This window comes from Fusarium proliferatum (assembly GCF_900067095.1).
Source record: "Fusarium proliferatum ET1 genome assembly, contig: FPRO_scaffold010, whole genome shotgun sequence".
NCBI classification, from domain to species: Eukaryota; Fungi; Ascomycota; class Sordariomycetes; order Hypocreales; family Nectriaceae; genus Fusarium; species Fusarium proliferatum.
Window position 1 is genome coordinate 1,587,245 of NW_022194799.1, and position 16,175 is coordinate 1,603,419.

At 47.8% G+C, this 16,175-nt stretch overlaps 8 protein-coding genes across 8 annotated transcripts; 5 read left to right on the forward strand and 3 right to left on the reverse strand.

The window, feature by feature from the left end:
• Positions 1 to 66: 66 nt before the first annotated feature.
• FPRO_11967 (uncharacterized protein) lies at positions 67 to 4,977 on the forward strand (the record flags this gene model as incomplete). The annotated part of the gene is made up of 12 exons (XM_031221499.1): positions 67 to 276; positions 324 to 784; positions 834 to 901; positions 952 to 1,172; positions 1,223 to 1,257; positions 1,305 to 1,390; positions 1,439 to 1,597; positions 1,645 to 1,760; positions 1,813 to 1,930; positions 1,986 to 2,924; positions 2,975 to 3,715; positions 3,770 to 4,977. 12 exons carry the CDS (start codon positions 67 to 69, stop codon positions 4,975 to 4,977), a joined length of 4,362 nt encoding a protein of 1,453 aa, XP_031087052.1.
• Positions 4,978 to 5,067: 90 nt separating this feature from the next.
• FPRO_11968 (uncharacterized protein) lies at positions 5,068 to 5,530 on the reverse strand (the record flags this gene model as incomplete). Its single annotated transcript, XM_031221500.1, has 2 exons — positions 5,068 to 5,224; positions 5,280 to 5,530. 2 exons carry the CDS (start codon positions 5,528 to 5,530, stop codon positions 5,068 to 5,070), a joined length of 408 nt encoding a protein of 135 aa, XP_031087053.1.
• Positions 5,531 to 6,657: 1,127 nt separating this feature from the next.
• Positions 6,658 to 7,851, forward strand: FPRO_11969 (uncharacterized protein; the record flags this gene model as incomplete). Its single annotated transcript, XM_031221501.1, has 5 exons — positions 6,658 to 6,831; positions 6,884 to 6,920; positions 6,967 to 7,034; positions 7,081 to 7,457; positions 7,506 to 7,851. 5 exons carry the CDS (start codon positions 6,658 to 6,660, stop codon positions 7,849 to 7,851), a joined length of 1,002 nt encoding a protein of 333 aa, XP_031087054.1.
• Positions 7,852 to 8,200: 349 nt separating this feature from the next.
• Positions 8,201 to 9,271, forward strand: FPRO_11970 (uncharacterized protein; the record flags this gene model as incomplete). Its single annotated transcript, XM_031221502.1, has 1 exon — positions 8,201 to 9,271. The coding sequence occupies one exon, from the start codon at positions 8,201 to 8,203 to the stop codon at positions 9,269 to 9,271; it is 1,071 nt and encodes a 356-aa protein (XP_031087055.1).
• Positions 9,272 to 9,619: 348 nt separating this feature from the next.
• FPRO_11971 (uncharacterized protein) lies at positions 9,620 to 10,132 on the reverse strand (the record flags this gene model as incomplete). The annotated part of the gene is made up of 1 exon (XM_031221504.1): positions 9,620 to 10,132. One exon carries the CDS (start codon positions 10,130 to 10,132, stop codon positions 9,620 to 9,622), a length of 513 nt encoding a protein of 170 aa, XP_031087056.1.
• Positions 10,133 to 11,039: 907 nt separating this feature from the next.
• Positions 11,040 to 11,518, forward strand: FPRO_11972 (uncharacterized protein; the record flags this gene model as incomplete). Its single annotated transcript, XM_031221505.1, has 2 exons — positions 11,040 to 11,184; positions 11,244 to 11,518. 2 exons carry the CDS (start codon positions 11,040 to 11,042, stop codon positions 11,516 to 11,518), a joined length of 420 nt encoding a protein of 139 aa, XP_031087057.1.
• A 456-nt stretch (positions 11,519 to 11,974) lies between these two features.
• Positions 11,975 to 12,870, forward strand: FPRO_11973 (uncharacterized protein; the record flags this gene model as incomplete). Its single annotated transcript, XM_031221506.1, has 2 exons — positions 11,975 to 12,035; positions 12,089 to 12,870. The coding sequence occupies 2 exons, from the start codon at positions 11,975 to 11,977 to the stop codon at positions 12,868 to 12,870; spliced, it is 843 nt and encodes a 280-aa protein (XP_031087058.1).
• A 105-nt stretch (positions 12,871 to 12,975) lies between these two features.
• On the reverse strand, positions 12,976 to 15,629 carry FPRO_11974 (uncharacterized protein; the record flags this gene model as incomplete). Its single annotated transcript, XM_031221507.1, has 2 exons — positions 12,976 to 14,557; positions 14,608 to 15,629. The coding sequence occupies 2 exons, from the start codon at positions 15,627 to 15,629 to the stop codon at positions 12,976 to 12,978; spliced, it is 2,604 nt and encodes an 867-aa protein (XP_031087059.1).
• Positions 15,630 to 16,175: the final 546 nt, after the last annotated feature.

Below are 16,175 nucleotides of genomic sequence, written 5' to 3' on the forward strand. Positions count from 1 at the left end.
TAAGATGATGATATGAATCTACTTTTCCCGTCGACAAGATGTACAAATAACTCAGCCACAAGCGCTATGGATGCTAATTCTTCACTAAACGTTCTGCCCGAAACTGATTTCGGTCCCTCAGCCTCGGGAAGATTTGATTTTACTGTCTTATTTGAGAATGTTGTGCTATCGATTGTCCCATCTGCCTTGTTCTTGATTCTTGTCCCGCAAAGACTACTATGGCTGAAGAGGGAGCCACGAAAAATTGTTGAGAATTCGCGTCTTCTTATCAAATTGGTTAGTGCCCTAAGGCCGTAGTCAAGATGATGCTGACGATACATCAGGGTCTGATCACCCTCTATACTGGACTGCAGCTCGTGGTATTGACATACTGGACGGTTGGACCTCTGCCTACATCTAAACCTCAAATCGCTGCAGCGGCTCTTGTGTTTGTGAACGGCCTGTTGTTGGCCTTGCTGTCTTACGTCGAGCATACACGCTCCGTGAGGCCTTCAACAATCATCAACGTCTATCTACTTTTTACAGCCCTTTTCGATTGCGCTATATCAAGAACGCTTTGGCTTCTCGAAGGAGCGCACGCAGTTGCGAGGCTGTTCACGGCAGCAACCAGCGCGAAAGCTCTCATTCTCATATCTGAAGCATGGGAAAAGAGGTCCATACTGAGAGTCCAGTACCGCGATCTATCACCAGAGACGACGAGCGGTGTACTAGGCCGTAGTGTCTTCTGGTGGATCAACCCTCTGATGAATTTAGGATTCTCCAGCCTTTTGACTGAACGGGATTTGTATGTTGTTTCGTCTACTAGAATACTGGTCAAACTAATACGATAGCAGGTATGCCATCGAAAACAGTCTGTTGGGGAAGAGATTATTCGCACAAGCTGAGAAGTCATGGCGCACCGGTGAGTTCACAATGCATCTACGCGGCATGTCAAGCTGATAGAAATTCCAGCAAAGAAAATAAAGAGTAGCGCTCTCTTTTGGTCGACGATCTGGTCGTCTAGAAGAGTCTTTCTCCTTGGAATATCATCACGTATTTGCTTGATGGCTTTCAAATACGCGCAACCCTTTCTAATTCAGAGAACAATTGGATTTGCGAGTAACCTGGATGAAGATAAAGCCATTGGATGGGGTCTTACGGGAGCCTGGTGTTGCGTCTTCATTGGACTGGCGGTTCGTGTCTCGCCCATTGCTCTTGTAGAATCCAGACTGACATTATAAAGATCGCTAACGCATTCTACTGGCATATGACCTATCAGTGAGACCAAACTCCTGCTGATTAAGAAGCCAACACTAATTATCTAGGTTTGTCACCGCCGTCAGGGGTAGCTTGATCAGCCTGGTATATAACAAGACCCTCGATTTGAGCATCACGGCTTTTGACGAATCAAGTAAGAGAAAACGGTTCTTAGGCAAGATCCATAGCTAACTTCTTGCAGTCGCTGTAACACTGATGTCTGCCGATACCGAAAACATCTGCTTAAACTTCGCAAGCATACACGAGATGTGGGCCTCGCCTATCGAGTGCGCAGTGGCTTTATATCTCCTATACAGACAGCTTGGCATGGCATTTCTGGCCCCTATGGTTGTGGCAATAGGTTTGACTTCTCTAGTAATAGTAACTTCACTTCTAACACGGGATTAGTCTCGACAACTGGCATCCTGATGATCGCTAAGTATATCGCGAACGCCCAAAAGCGGTGGGTTCGTGGTATCCAGACGCGCATCGATGTTACTGCCTCGATGCTGGGTTCAATGAAAGTAAGTGCTCAATTCAAAGATGCTTGGTCCGAGTTACTGACCGCGATTGCAGGAAGTGAAGATGCTTGGCCTGACGGATGTTCTCAACAACATGGTCCAGAGTCTGCGTGTCAGAGAATTGGACCTGTCCAAGAAGTTCCGTAAACTCATGTGTTGGCGAGTCTTCTTCCGTAGGTCTACGATTTACTTCTGGAAATACGGTGTATCGCTAACTTAACCCCCTAGAAAATACCATGGAGGCCATAGCTCCTCTCGCTACATTTGCGACCTACGTCGTCATATCGCAAGAGACAGGCAACCCTTTGAGTACCGCTTCGGCATATACTTCTCTTTCACTTATCTATCTTTTGTCAAATCCTATGTCCACTCTCATACGAACGATCCCTGGAATGAAGGCATCGCTTGCATGCTTTGATCGAATGCAGGGCTTTCTGCTATCGGATAGCTGCAAGGATCACCGCTTACCTCTCAGTGTCCGCGATAGCCCAGGCCAACAAAACACCCAAAGCTTCGGGCCAAATGCTGTTACTCAGGGCCAAGCTTCGATTGAGCTACTCGACCGCTCCAACGAATCATCAGTGGCAGCTGGCCAGCCTCTCATGATCGTTTCAGACGCTAGCTTCGGATGGTCCAAGGCTGAAGCCCCGGTTCTCCGCAATATTTCTTTTCCTATCCGTAAATCCCACTTCACCTTTGTGATTGGCAGTGTTGGGTCTGGCAAAAGCACTCTCATGAAGGCCTTACTTGGCGAGCTACAACCGTACAAGGGATTTGTATACACGGATGCTCGACGAATAGCATTTGTTGACCAGAAGCCATGGATTCAGAACTTGACAATTCGACAGAACATCCTCGGCATATCCACTTATCACAAAGATTGGTATGATAGAGTTGTACATGCATGTGGGCTGGAGCAGGACATTGGTGAGATGCCTGACAAGGATGCCACGAAAGCGGGTAGCGGTGGTGTTTCTCTCAGCGGTGGCCAGAACCAGAGACTTGCACTTGCAAGGGCCATTTACTCAATGGCAGGAGTGCTTATTCTCGACGATGTCTTTTCGGGACAGGATTCTTCGACAGAGGAGCATATTTATAGGATGCTCTTTTCAGAAGCAGGGTTGCTAAGAGAGCTTGGCACGACTGTTGTTTGTGTAACCAACGCCAGTGAGTTCAGCTTCAGCCAGGTCGAAGTGAAACATACTAACATCCCATAGTTCATCGGCTGGCATATGCAGACCACGTAGTTGCTCTAGGCGAACATGGCACAGTTCAACATCAAGGCACATTTGAGCAACTCAAGAACGACACTGATTACTTCCGTGGTTTACATCTTCGGCAGAACGGGACTGCCAAGGGAGACGGCGACTCCTCGAAAGCCAACGACAAATCGACTTCAGCACCTCAAGGACCAGAAGAAGAGACTGAATCTGCTAACCGAGCACTGGGAGAACTTGCTACTTATGGTTACTATTTCAACACAGTACCCAAGTGGCATGTCCTGTTGTTAGTGACACTCACAATCTTGTTCGGCGCGGCCCACAAGATGACTGAGCTATTGCTAAGTTTCTGGACTGGTCATTCTGTTATTACTCAACAAAGCGTCAACAACTTCTACCTTGGACTCTACGCGATGCTAGCTGGACTTGCAATAATTGGTATCATGGGTGCAGCTGTGCATTACCTTGTTATCATGGTACCTTTGAGCAGCGAAGTTCTGCATGCCCGGCTACTTCGGACAGTTATGAATGCTCCATTGTCATTCTTCTCGAGGATGGATGTTGGCGTCACAACAAACCGCTTCAGCCGTGACATGTCCGTCATAGACACCGAGCTTCCGTTTGCATTGATTGACCTGGCCATTGACACCAGCGTCACTATCATGTCTGTTATACTGATGTGCGTGTTCTCTGGATACTTTGTGGCCACGCTGCCCCCTCTTGCTTTCTTCTGCTGGTGTAAGTTTCGCTCCTGGCTCCCCTTTTTTTGCCATGCACTGACAATTGCGCCAGTGCTTCAGAGATTCTACCTTCGAACTTCTCGCCAGATCCGAATCCTCGAGCTACAAGCAAACTCACCACTATTCACGCAATTCCTTGATACCCTTCAAGGTTTATCCAGTGTCAGATCCTTCGGCTGGGTGAAGGAGTTCGAGGAACAACACTTTCAGTTCCTCGACGCATCTCAGCGTCCATACTATCTCCTCTTCAGTATTCAGCGCTGGCTAGCTGTTGTCCTTGACCTTGCAGTTGCAGCGCTGGCTACAATCCTGATGGTTCTCATTGTGAAGCTTCGAGACAACTTCGAGCCGAAGTTTGTGGCAATGGCCCTTCTCAATGTGACATCTTTTTCGCAGTATCTCACGCAACTCATCAAAAATTATACACAATTAGAGACTTCTTTGGGTGCTGTTAGTCGTACTAAAGAGTTCTGCACCACAACTGACAGTGAGAATCTTCCGGACGAGGTTGTTACTCCACCCGAGAGCTGGCCTCCTCATGGCCATGTGCAGATTGACAAGTTGACTGCTGCATATACCGCTTCGGGTGAGCCAGTACTCCACGACGTCAGTCTGGATATCGCTGCAGGCTTCAAGGTCGGTGTAGTTGGACGCAGTGGCAGTGGCAAAAGCTCTTTGATGGCCTGTCTTCTCCGGATGTTGGAGGTTGACTCCAATTCTAGCATCAAGTTTGACGGCATTGACATCACTACACTTCCGCGACAAACTGTACGAGCCTCTGTGGCAGTCGTACCTCAGCATCCGTTCTTCATGAAGAAGACTACTGTTCGCGATAATCTGGTGCCTCGCGGTGAGCAGGCTGAAGAGAGGATTCTCGCTGTTCTTCATCGCCTTAGGATGAAAGAGGCTGTAGAGAAGCTTGGAGGCTTGGACAGCATCCTTGATATCGAGCGACTATCGCAAGGTCAACGCCAACTTCTTTGCCTTGCCAGAGCGATACTAGCCAGCAAGAAGATAATATTTCTTGACGAGGCGAGTAGCAACGTCGACGCCAAGTCCGAGCAACTGATCCGACAGGTGGTCCAAGAGGAGTTCGTGGGATGCACGGTCATCGCTATTGCACATCGGTTGGGTGCTGTTGTGGATTTTGATCGAGTTGCTGTGATGGGGGGAGGAAGGGTAATCGAGTGGGATAACCCAAGGGAGCTACTGAAGAGGGAGAGCGAGTTCAAGAGGCTATGGGATTTGAGCTCTGGATAAGAGATCAACTGCTGTAGAGCTATTTGCAAGGCTAAAACGCAACTGGACATGCTCTCAATAAATCATCTATTCTCGATACAATGATATCGTTCACCAAACATGAATCTCAGTCCCAGAGCTGAAGTGCCAGGTCACCAGTCTGCGGTTACATCTGCAACAGTAATGCTCAGTATTTTTCCACTGATTCCCGATATACGAAAGAGGGCCCCCAACGATAGTGCATGCAAACATCAATGCAGCCATGGCACTGATAGGTCTAAGTTAGCGTCCATCAGCATACCTGTTTCGGGGTTTATACTCACTGTGTACCGCCACAGATTTTGCGCTCAACTCGGGTCAGAGAGAGTTCTCGACAGGCAGGGCATATGACAGCTCGAGGCCATTGTTTCAGCTTTCTCAGAGGAACGACATTGGATTGAGAGATAGTGTTGAATGCTGTGATCTCGGTCTGTTGCTGAGACTCGAGGGGGGAGAAGAGTTCGATTTTATTGTTATCATCTGATGCATCATCTCTGAACAACGTCTGGAATCTTTGTTTTTTGGTAGTTGCCATGCTGGTGGATAGTTGGCCCAAGACTGATTATTATGAATTTTGATGTAGATCGTTGCGAGAGCCGTTGATATATGCATTGAGCTTCAAAATGGCAAGCCAGCCCTCATCCAATGATGGCCCCTGTAATTGCGGATGCCTGGAGTATCACATTGCCCAGCGCTCGTATTTCGCGTTGTGAAAGTGTAGCCAATAAGACGATGGTTGGTATCAGCCACCGACACCATTTTGGAGGAGCTGAAGCAGAAGACTAACTGGCCGGGCAATTATTCCACCGCTTCGGTCTGGAATTCAGCATCGGTGGCTGTGTTTTGTCAGTGGGTGCAGGGTGACGAATTGTGATTTCGCAATGTCGCAGTCCTCGAACGCATTTAGCTAGAATATCGCATGCCAAGGAGCTGTGTGGCTTTCGCAGATAGAAGATCGCTTGTTCTAGATGTATCGATAATCGTAGGATCCATGGATCCTACTGCAAACGTTTGTGCTTGGACATTTAGGCAGAAGATCTTGAGCCTCACCTGTCGCCTTTCCTCACTATCCCGACGCTTGAAAGCCCGAATGGATTAGTGACGTTAGTGGACATGGGTCGGTATGGAATGGATCTGCCCTCAAGTTGCGGTTAATGCCACTCGGCGAATCCAACACGCTGGTTTGCTTCGCCTAAGCCTCTGGGAGCAAGAAAGTATAAGACTTGAAAAGAAGATATCAAAATGAATTCAGGAAAGAGTACCCTTGACTTCTAAATGCTTTTATTACTTAGGTTAGGGCCAAAATCTTAGGTTTTCTTTCCCCTGGTCAAGTCAATTTTCAACAGCGTCGACGTAACAAGTCTTGGCCTCACAGAGTATCAGCGACGTGATACTCCATTTAGCTATATTATTCTATTCGAGGAGGCTTTGTCCCTGGATCTCTGGTAGATCTTGACCAAGACTGGGAATTAGCCGTCGTGTAAGTGGCACTTACATTCCAGCAGTCACTGACCGATTCAGGTCCCTTGGAAAGCAAAACGCCAGAAGAGGAGTGGCTGTCTTGGACTATAAATGACTTCACTTACAAGTTGTATAGTAATGACCCCTCCAAGGGTGAAATTCATGTTCTCGGCATTGTTAATTACCGGTTCCTCGTCCAACATGGCTATAACCGAACAAGAAGCTGCAAAGTCGTCTCATACCCATCTTGTCATGGTAATATTGGTTGTATGTTTTGCTCTTTGTGTGTCGCTTTTGTTTGTTGCCCTTCGATTTTGGTGTCGCTGTATTATTGGGTTTTCGTATTGGGATGATGCTGCTGCTGTCATGGCTCTGGTAGGTTGGCGGACACGCTAGAATGGAGCATTGCTAACAGCTTGAACTTCAGTTGTGTATAGTAGGAATGGGATCTTGTATACTCACACGTAAGTTATGGCCGGGATTTTAAAATCATAATCATAATATTTATAGTTGTACCACTCGGCCTAAACGACCCTACTGGAACCCTGCCAGAGAACAAGACCACGCCGTTTTACAAGGTTCGATTACATCCTTGTCTTTCGGAGGTCCATCTAACAGTATAAGTGCACATACATCGCTGCATTCTTCTATAAAGAAGGACTATTCTGGGCCAAGATGACGTTTCTTCTTCTTTACTGCAAGATCGTAACGCTGTCCTACTGGCGATCCGCATACCTCGGGGCTATAATGGTGGTCGTACTCTGGAATATCTGTCAAGTTCTGATATTCTTTCTTCAGTGCGCCCCTCTCGAGGCCGTCTGGAACCGCGATCTTAGAATGAAGTGCGTCACGAATCGGCTAGAGCTTGCGTATGTTTGCGCTGGAATTAATATCTTGACCGATCTCGTGGTAGCTATCTTGCCACTGCCGGTTATTTGGAGGCTCAACCTCCGTCTATCCCAGAAGATCGCTCTTTCAGCCGTCTTTGGACTCGGATGCTTGTAAGTTTATCTCAACTCAGATTTAATGTTTGTTGACCTTTGGTAAAGTTCAATCGCGCTTGCTATCGTACGGATAAAATGGGTGGAAACGTGGTCATTTATTACATGGGATATTGTCAGGCCGCAGCTCTGGGCTTTGGCAGAGGTCACTTCAGCGCTGGCCTGCGCGTGTATCCCTACTTTCAAACCGCTCGTCTCGAAAATTAATTCTATAATCATTGGCCGAAGGAGGAATACTACGGAGTTTGTTCTCGAGGAGCACAGGAGTGATGTTGAGTTCAATGCTGGAAACAACAGAAATAATGAAGGCTTGAGTGAGAAGTCAAGGCATAGCGGGGCTTGTGGAAGCGAGACATCAGTGGCGGTTGAGCAGTATCCCTGGCAGCTGAGCTGAGTTGAGTAAGCTAATGCGCTGAGGTAGCAGCTTGTGAATTTGGGTAATAAGGAGAGTTCTTATATACTATAGCTAACATACAGTAATACCAGGTAATAGTAAATCAGTGGTCTTTGACTTAAAGCCTCCACTACATCTCACAACATCTACACACCCATGCCACTGAGGTGCATGCCCGCGCCCTGAACAGCCACGGCGCTAACAACTTCGAGGCATTTTCAACCCCCTGGCTCAGCTCAGCCCAACGAGGCATTCAGGGCGTTGAAAACACACATTTACAGAGGAAAAGGATTCGCATCTTTCTTTGACATTCACGAAATCTGATGATTTCCTGTTCGGCTATCGCATAATGAGTTCTTTGTGCAACTACTCTCATCCAGAACTACAAATTACAGATGGCCTCATCCGTCAAGACACGGGCCGACTCTTCCCATACAACCCCGAGTTCTACAGCAACGCGACAGGTCTGTACGGCCCCGGCACCATTTACTGTTGGTACATGCTTCTCGTTTCTGTTCTCGCTAGTTGGGCATTTTGTCTAGCGGATGAGGATGGACCTAAGAAGCCAGGTCTTTCAAATGATCTCCTGGGAGCTCTGGCATATCCTGTATTTGCCGCGACAGATTTGGCTGTGCAATCAATGAAGATGCTGGGAATGGGAAAACGCGCACTGGCTATCTTTTGCTTGCGCAATCCAGAGGTCAACCTTGACCTGTTTGGTCCTTTCAATACCACGCAGCTTGATCTGAATCATATTCCGCCCGATACGGTGATATTGGGCCAGCGTGTCGTCGATATCACCGGGCCGCTGACTATATGCTATTCCGCAACACCCTTTTTTCTCATTCTTATCATTGGGTTCATGATTGATACCGACTATGCACGGAATTGGAAGCCAAAGCCATCAGCGCGCTGGGTGGTAAATGTAGCTTATGGCTATATCTCACTGATGCTCACAATATTCCACTTCAGTCTCGGTGACATAGGAACCAGCTTCTTCATCGCCCTCCACGAGGCGATGTTACCCGTGATCTTAACCGTCATCTACCTATTTACCGCGTTCATCGGCCTAACATTTCTTACTGGCATCATCATGCTGGTTTGGTCAACGATTGAGAAGAACTACAAAGACGCGGTTGAAGCTCTAAAAGCTCTAGGAGGCTGTATCTTTTGTGCGGGTATGCTGGTTGTGCCATTGATGTTGATGATTCACCAAGACCGCAGTACTACGATACCGGATTTGGGAATCAGGGTCAGTGAGAGGGACCAGTTGGCGACCTTGCTCGTTGGTATTGTGACGTTGACTTTTACGGTTATTGATGTTTTCAGGAACTTCTATCGAGCGAGACATCGAGAAGAAGTGGCGGACGCGGAGATGCAAATGCTTCCAGCTGCTGAAGGAGCGACTGGGCATAGCTGAATGGCCATGTGGCTTTCTGGCGTTTTATACCAAGGATGAGAGGGACAGCTTCGATCACAATAGCAAACTCCATCGCTCGTTCATAGGATTCAATTTATTAGGGGCGGAATGTCTTGAAAGCAAACTACCAATGTACCAGCCTACCCACTGTGTCTGTATTCCAATCCCACTCCAGTGCACATCGTATATGACTCGTTGGTGGATTTCTAATACCAATTCTCGATTTCCCGTTCCATATCCTACTCATAATGTACTTCAACTAAGAAAATATACAAAGTTATGAGACATCGAAAACGCTGGCCTTGGACCCAACTCGGCTGACTTAAAGCTCGTGCAAATACACCAGACTCAAGCGAAAAGCCCTCTAGTAATTGTACTGAGCCATGTTCTAGGGCGCTTAGCGACAGACCCGAATTCGTTGTCAGCGGGTCGCTTCTTTCCCATCGGAAATTCGTCACTTGTGCCGTCTGAGATTGGTGGAGTTGGACATCTCTTTCGTTCAGGCGTTTCGTCAGGTGTACCACCAACTGTAGGCGTGGATAGTCTGGCATGGTCATAGTGTAGTTCCTGCTCGATGCTGGGAAGGATGGTGTCGGGAGGAGGCAAAATATCCTTGAGAGACGTTTCATGTTGATTCGGTCCTTGAGCTGTATCTGCTGTATCCTCCTCAACGAGACTGGCAAGGATATGACGGCGGATGCGTATCTGAGTCTTGCGTAGGTCGCGAGCTAGTTGACAATCCGTTTCGATAGTAAGAAGCGTTCGGCTGATTGCGGCGTTGAGCGATAACAACTCTTTGCCTTCACAAGCCTGCCGTTCGGCTGGTAAAAGCTGGGCCATAGCGGCCTGGATTGTAGACATTGCCGATGGCCTGTACAGGGCACTCATAGGACTTGGGTTGTATTTTCGACTGTAAAGATACTTGAAGTTGATTGATACTTGTTGTATGTCTTGTATCTTTTCTGCCCGATGTGGTCGAGATATTGAATAACGGGGGCGGATATCAACGCTCAACACTGGACGCCAAGAACTCTTTTGTATCCTTGAGGTTAATTTCTCTTGGATTTCTTATGCATGTAGCACAGACGGATTTAAGGTACTCAGCCGGACAGATACGGGTTAGAGTTACACAAGGTCACAAGTGGAGGCGTTGATGGGGCACAGCCAAACTTGAAGACAGACGCCGCCGTTCGTATGGCTTGTGGTATAGACAGCGGTCTATGATGCATTTACTTACGCAAGGTGCCGTGACATCCCTGATTATGGGATGTGCACTGGAGCTTTCAACATGTCGGCCACTGAAGAGGTAGCGTATGGTTGCTCCGCTATTGATTACTGGATTAACTACTACCATGTAACAAAACAGGCGGGAACAATGAAGCCTATCTTCAAGAACTAGATATTTATCATGATATGAGAATGGTAGCGGAAGTCATCTCAGTTGTTAAAGGAAATATTCAAATATCGGCTCAATGTGGGCCATCTATGCAGCTTGCCGCGGCCAGACACAGGTTTCGGGGGGCTTCAAACAACGACAGCAGAAATGATGGAATCATACGAGAAGGGCTCCAATTTAACCTTGCCTAGATTGCTACAACGCGTATTTGACGCGTTGGCAGTCATACCTAAAGATGGGGTGTGAGTTTCGACCTTGCGAGGGCATACTCCAGTCTCAACCGTCAAGAGATCACTCCCCTTTGGCTTTTGTATTCTAATTAATACACAGTTTCGAGTATAAGAGACAAACGGACACAAGTAATCAGCGATCATGGGTAAATGCCTCTCTCGCCCGGAGCGGCACAATATTCTGCCCAAGCGCCTTTACCCTGTCAATACTCCCGATAATGAGCAAGCGAGCATGTACAGCCACCCAAACGTCATGCTCAAGACAAACAAAGGAGCACGCAACAGTAGTTAGTCACCAATCTGGACTGTCAGATTTCAAACACTGACCATCCTTGCCCCTGCAAAGCTCCCTGCGCTAAGGCAACTACCTCAACAAAACAGTCCGCCCGCAAGAGACATTCTCGTCATCGCAACCGGGAGACCAGGCAGAGGAAGAGGAATCTCAAGGATATCCGGGTGCGCCTTGATCATGCTCGTGCTCGGTACGAAGCAGCTAAGGATGAAGTCGCGTCTTGTGAAAAAGAGATCACCAATCTTTCCCAAAGAATGAATGGCCGACGCGGTCTTGCAGCGGTTCAACCCGAGACGGAATCCCGGGCCGGAATATCTGAGGATCTCTAAAGCACAAGAGATAGGACAAGGCTAGCCGTTTTGGTGGTCTAACAAACTCTCGCATCGATGTGCTGTCACATGAGGCTTTGCGCTACGGGATGAAAAGTAGTCTACATATACATCAACAAATGTTTGGCATTCCACCTTTAGCGCTGTTCTTACCGTAGTTTCTGCATCAATGACAATAAAGGACTCATGAAAATTGCTGAGAATGCAGTTTAAACTGTTGCACGAGCAGCTTGGGCCATAAGTATCAGTCTGTTGCATGTGCATGCTGCCATGATTAACCAATGATGGAAACTCACGAGGAGCATCTTCCCTTTCCTACTAATGTTTTAAGGGTCCTACTTTCTGGCGCCAAGTCCCCAACTGCACTCTCTTCTCCGTGGGTTATCCTGTACACTGGAGTTGTTGCCTCTCTAACATTTCCTCATCCCAGTCTCCATACCCATCGCTACTGGCACGATGTCACCCGATGCTATCAGGGCGACTCTTGCGCAATGGGACTTCTCTGTAGCTTCACAAGGTAAGTAATTTACCCAATGTCTAGAGTTTCAACAAAATTAATCAGGATATCAGGTTTTCGTCGTCGCGAATCGGTTGTGTCTCCTCTAGATCAACACCTTCCCCGGATCTCGAGCAACCCATCTCTTCGAACGGAGTCCTCATCTCAACCGATGGAGACTGATGACCCAGCAGAAGACTACTTCCCACGCTTCAGCTCTTCTATTGGGAACTCATTCTTGAGACCTGGTACACGATGGCCGTCACTTATGTCCACAAATGCAGATGAAGAGATTCTCAATGTCACTCGTCAAACGATTCCAGGTCATAATCTTCTTCCTTTTCCGAACACCCAGGCTGCATCTGATCTCGGAATCCTCAACTTCTATGTTGAAGAGCCAGACACAGTCTACCTCGAAGTCAGGTTTCCCAACATGCAACCCATCATACTCAGAGAGGAGAACGTACAAAGGATCAACGAGCCAGCCGTCATCAATTTCTGGCGCCTCTCTGGAAGTCGAGAGTATGCTACAGGCATAGGAAAGCGTCACGTATTTTGTATTCTCGGCTATCGCGTTTTATATCTCCCGAACGGTGGAGAACGAGAGGAACATTGGATTCATTGGACAGGATACCGCGCATCTGAAGCATCGTGGGTTGAATCTGACTTCGTCCGACGTGTTGCACCTGAGATGGTCCGGGCCTTCAACTCCGAGCGCCGACTTTCTTGCTACAGAGACTCTACTGGGGAGATGTTTATCACCAAGACTGCACCGCGCTGTTATGAAATGGCCAACATGGTGAGCTGTAATGGTTGTTTACGCTGTGGAGGCGGATGCAACCGTGGTCATATTTAACGGATGGGTATCTTGGTGTAGCATCACGTCAATGACGCTCAATTGGATCAATGTGTCACTATCCTTGGATAAATCACCCGGAAGTCTACCTCTACCATAATTAACCTAATATCTCTTTCTTCTCCGTCGACTTGGGAGTCTACCACCCCCAGTAACACTGGTAGCAGTCGTATCCGTCTCCATATGCTCTTCACACACAGTTGGCGTCTTCTCGCCTTGACTCTCATGATAAAATTTAGAAACATGGAAATTATGTTTTGATCCTCCACATGCGACTTTTACCTCACTAAGCTTCAGCTGCGGGAAACACTCATCGCACCAGTTATGCTCAGGATAGTCGGACGATTTGTTAGCTGTTGGAGGCCGGATAATCTTTAAACATAGTTTGTTGGAGCAGCAAACTGTCGGGTTCATAGGCTGCCATTTTGCTTTGAAAGTGAATTTGCCAGATATAAGCATTTCCTTGTTCGTCAGAAGCCCCAACTGACGGCATGTCGTCTTGCATTCGTGGAGGGCAAAGAAGAACTTGAACCCACTGTCACCGAGATTCGTTTGACTCAGTTGAAAGCGTTCAGGATCCTTGGTCTGGATTGCAGGATCAATGAAGGTGTTGTCAAAACCTTGAAGATCCGTGACAAGAAAATGGCCCCAGGAGCGCTCAAAGGTAAAATGCGAGAAGGCTTGCGCAATCTCATTGAATGGATTACTGTCGTCTTCCAATACATAAGCCCCGTTACTATTGTACTTGACATAATTGCCCTCAATGAACGGCTCCAGCAATAGATTGTCGTCTGATTTAGATCCGCGAGACATGTCCTGAAGACAAAGAGCAGTTATAAAATCAATCGGCTGCGAAGACTTGATAAGCCCGTTGAACTCTAGCGCAAATGCTTTGCAGAGTGCTTGCATTCGCACTTCCTCAATCAGATTGGCTATTCCATGTTCAGTGTGTTTGAATGACTTGAGAACGAATTTGCTCGTGGTTGCCGCTGGGCGAGCATACGCCGCGACGCGCGAAGAGCCTTCAGCGAAATACTTGGAACGGGCGTTGATATCGAGCTTGATAAGTCCAAGCTTGATGTTCTCGTCGTTGTCCAACATTGCATCTAGAGTATTAGCTCCACGGACGCTCAAGTCCAGACAAAAGCCCTCCGTGGTGAGCTTCTTGTCTAGCCAGCCAGGGGTGTTCCAGCGCGGCGGTGCTCTCTCAAAAGAAATGCTTTTAATGGCCATGCTTCTAGCAACACTGCCGTCTTCCAAGATAGTGGTCAACTCTGGGCGCCTGGGCATGTGCGAGCCACCGCGGCCCTCGCCCCCTTGGTTTTCTGTAAGAGAAGGCTCCAAAGTTTCATCTTCATGCAAATCTTTGTAGTCGTTCTGGGGCTTGAGACCATGAGGTCGTCTTTTATCAAAATCAAAAGGGTCATCAACTTCGTCGCTGTGTTCTCCTGGATCTGAGTCTTGTCCTATCGACCCATTCGTGGCTTCTGCCGAGTCGTTGTCCGATCTTCCATCATCTGATGACAGGTAGTCAAACCTCCTAGCGCGGGAAACACCAAATATCCACTCTAGTGTGGAAGCGGTCTCTGAGGCGACGATAGATCTACTTTGATTTATTTCTGGAGAGTGCAGACTTTCCAGAATATGCTTTCGAAGTTCCTTTACCTCGGCTCCTCCATCAAGACTTCTGGAAGAATATTTCAGCCTTGGAACCGACAGCAATATAGAGATACTTACTGTTTTGTAGAGTTCCAATATTCAAGAAATGCCTTAGTACAAGATGCAGCACACAAAGCGCTATAGGCTTGCCAGTCCTTGTTCTTATGGCTATCGGCGTAATCGCAAACACTCTTGATTACAATGGAAGGAAACACCTCCCAAACTCCAGCGCTCTCCATCTCGAAGCCTACTACTTTCTTCTGTCGTATGAGTTGGTCCCTGTCTTTTCCAGACTTCATCACAGTATCTCCAGAGGCGAATGTTCCAAAGTGTATACTCAAGCTTGGCTCCATTTCGTCTGTGTTACCTGGAATCTGACGTATGGTCTGTTTCCTATCGCACCCAAGCTCTTCGCAGGTCGCCCTCAGAGACTCTGAGCAGACGGCGTCAGCATCAGTGGAGCAAGAGGTACAGACAGAGCATTCTCGGGAGTCTTGGTGCTTATGACGGTAACTTGCCGGAAATAATACATCCTTGGAACGTCCAGGATATGCGTTAGGCACAAGGGCGATGAGGTCACGAGTGGCCCTTCTCAACTTTTCCCTTTGCCGTGCTGTGGTGAGTTTGGCTAAGAGACTCCTAATCTCCAGGTTTGGTCTTCCCAAGCTCTCGCCTAATGTGTCCTTCATCTCAAACCGGTCTGGGAATCGACGACCAAAGTCATACTGCACAACGCCAGTGCTGATAATGACATCACCAAGAAAGATTGGTGTGTCTTCATACAAAGGCGCCCCACCACAGATTCCAACGATAAGTGCAAGGCTGATGTTGGGAAAACTCATGCGACAGAAAGAAGCGATGTGTCCTGCAATCTTTCCCATGCCGGGAAGGTGGGCAAGCACCACATTGTGACATCCGATGACACCTGTTGAGTATGAGTTTGGGTCGCCCCGTGCTTTTCCCAAGGAGAGGCCGCTATCTTCATCCCAATGGTGATCAAAAGAGGCAATGACGGCATCGGCCTCTAGAGTCAGAGCACATATAATAGCGATCTCGAAATCGTCGCGACTCTTTGGATGACGGGGCGTAGCTGGAGGCATTATAGACATAAGCTTGATGAGTTGATTGGGGAAGTTTGCTTAGGTTCAATGCTGACATGCGAGAGCCTGATCAGGCTGGTTTCAGCCGCTCGAGACTCAGCTGACTCCAAGTATGCAGACTCACCAATTGGGAACTCATACGCCAATAAGGGCCTTGAAATAAAGCCATCGATTGGAAGACGTAAAACGCAAGACAGATTTGTTCTTTTGATCTCATGGCAGCACCCAAATCACTCTCAACAGGAGTTGCAATGGTTCACCTTCACCTTGACACAGTGACTGATTCGAGAACAACTTTATATAAGTCGTGCTTAGTCAATTTGGCCGACGACGGTATAAACCTATGCGATGACTTGGGCTCAGCGCGTAATCATCAATGTAATAACAATCGCTTTCTCTTGGACCTATTGGTTGTCTTATCCCGAGAAGCTGCAGGCCATCATCGGAGAAGTTCTCGAGACGCAGCTGCTGACAAATGATGGGGAGGTCCTCGGACGATATTGACGAACAATTGATAAAATATGGGACTCGGGCTTTTGTGGCCGG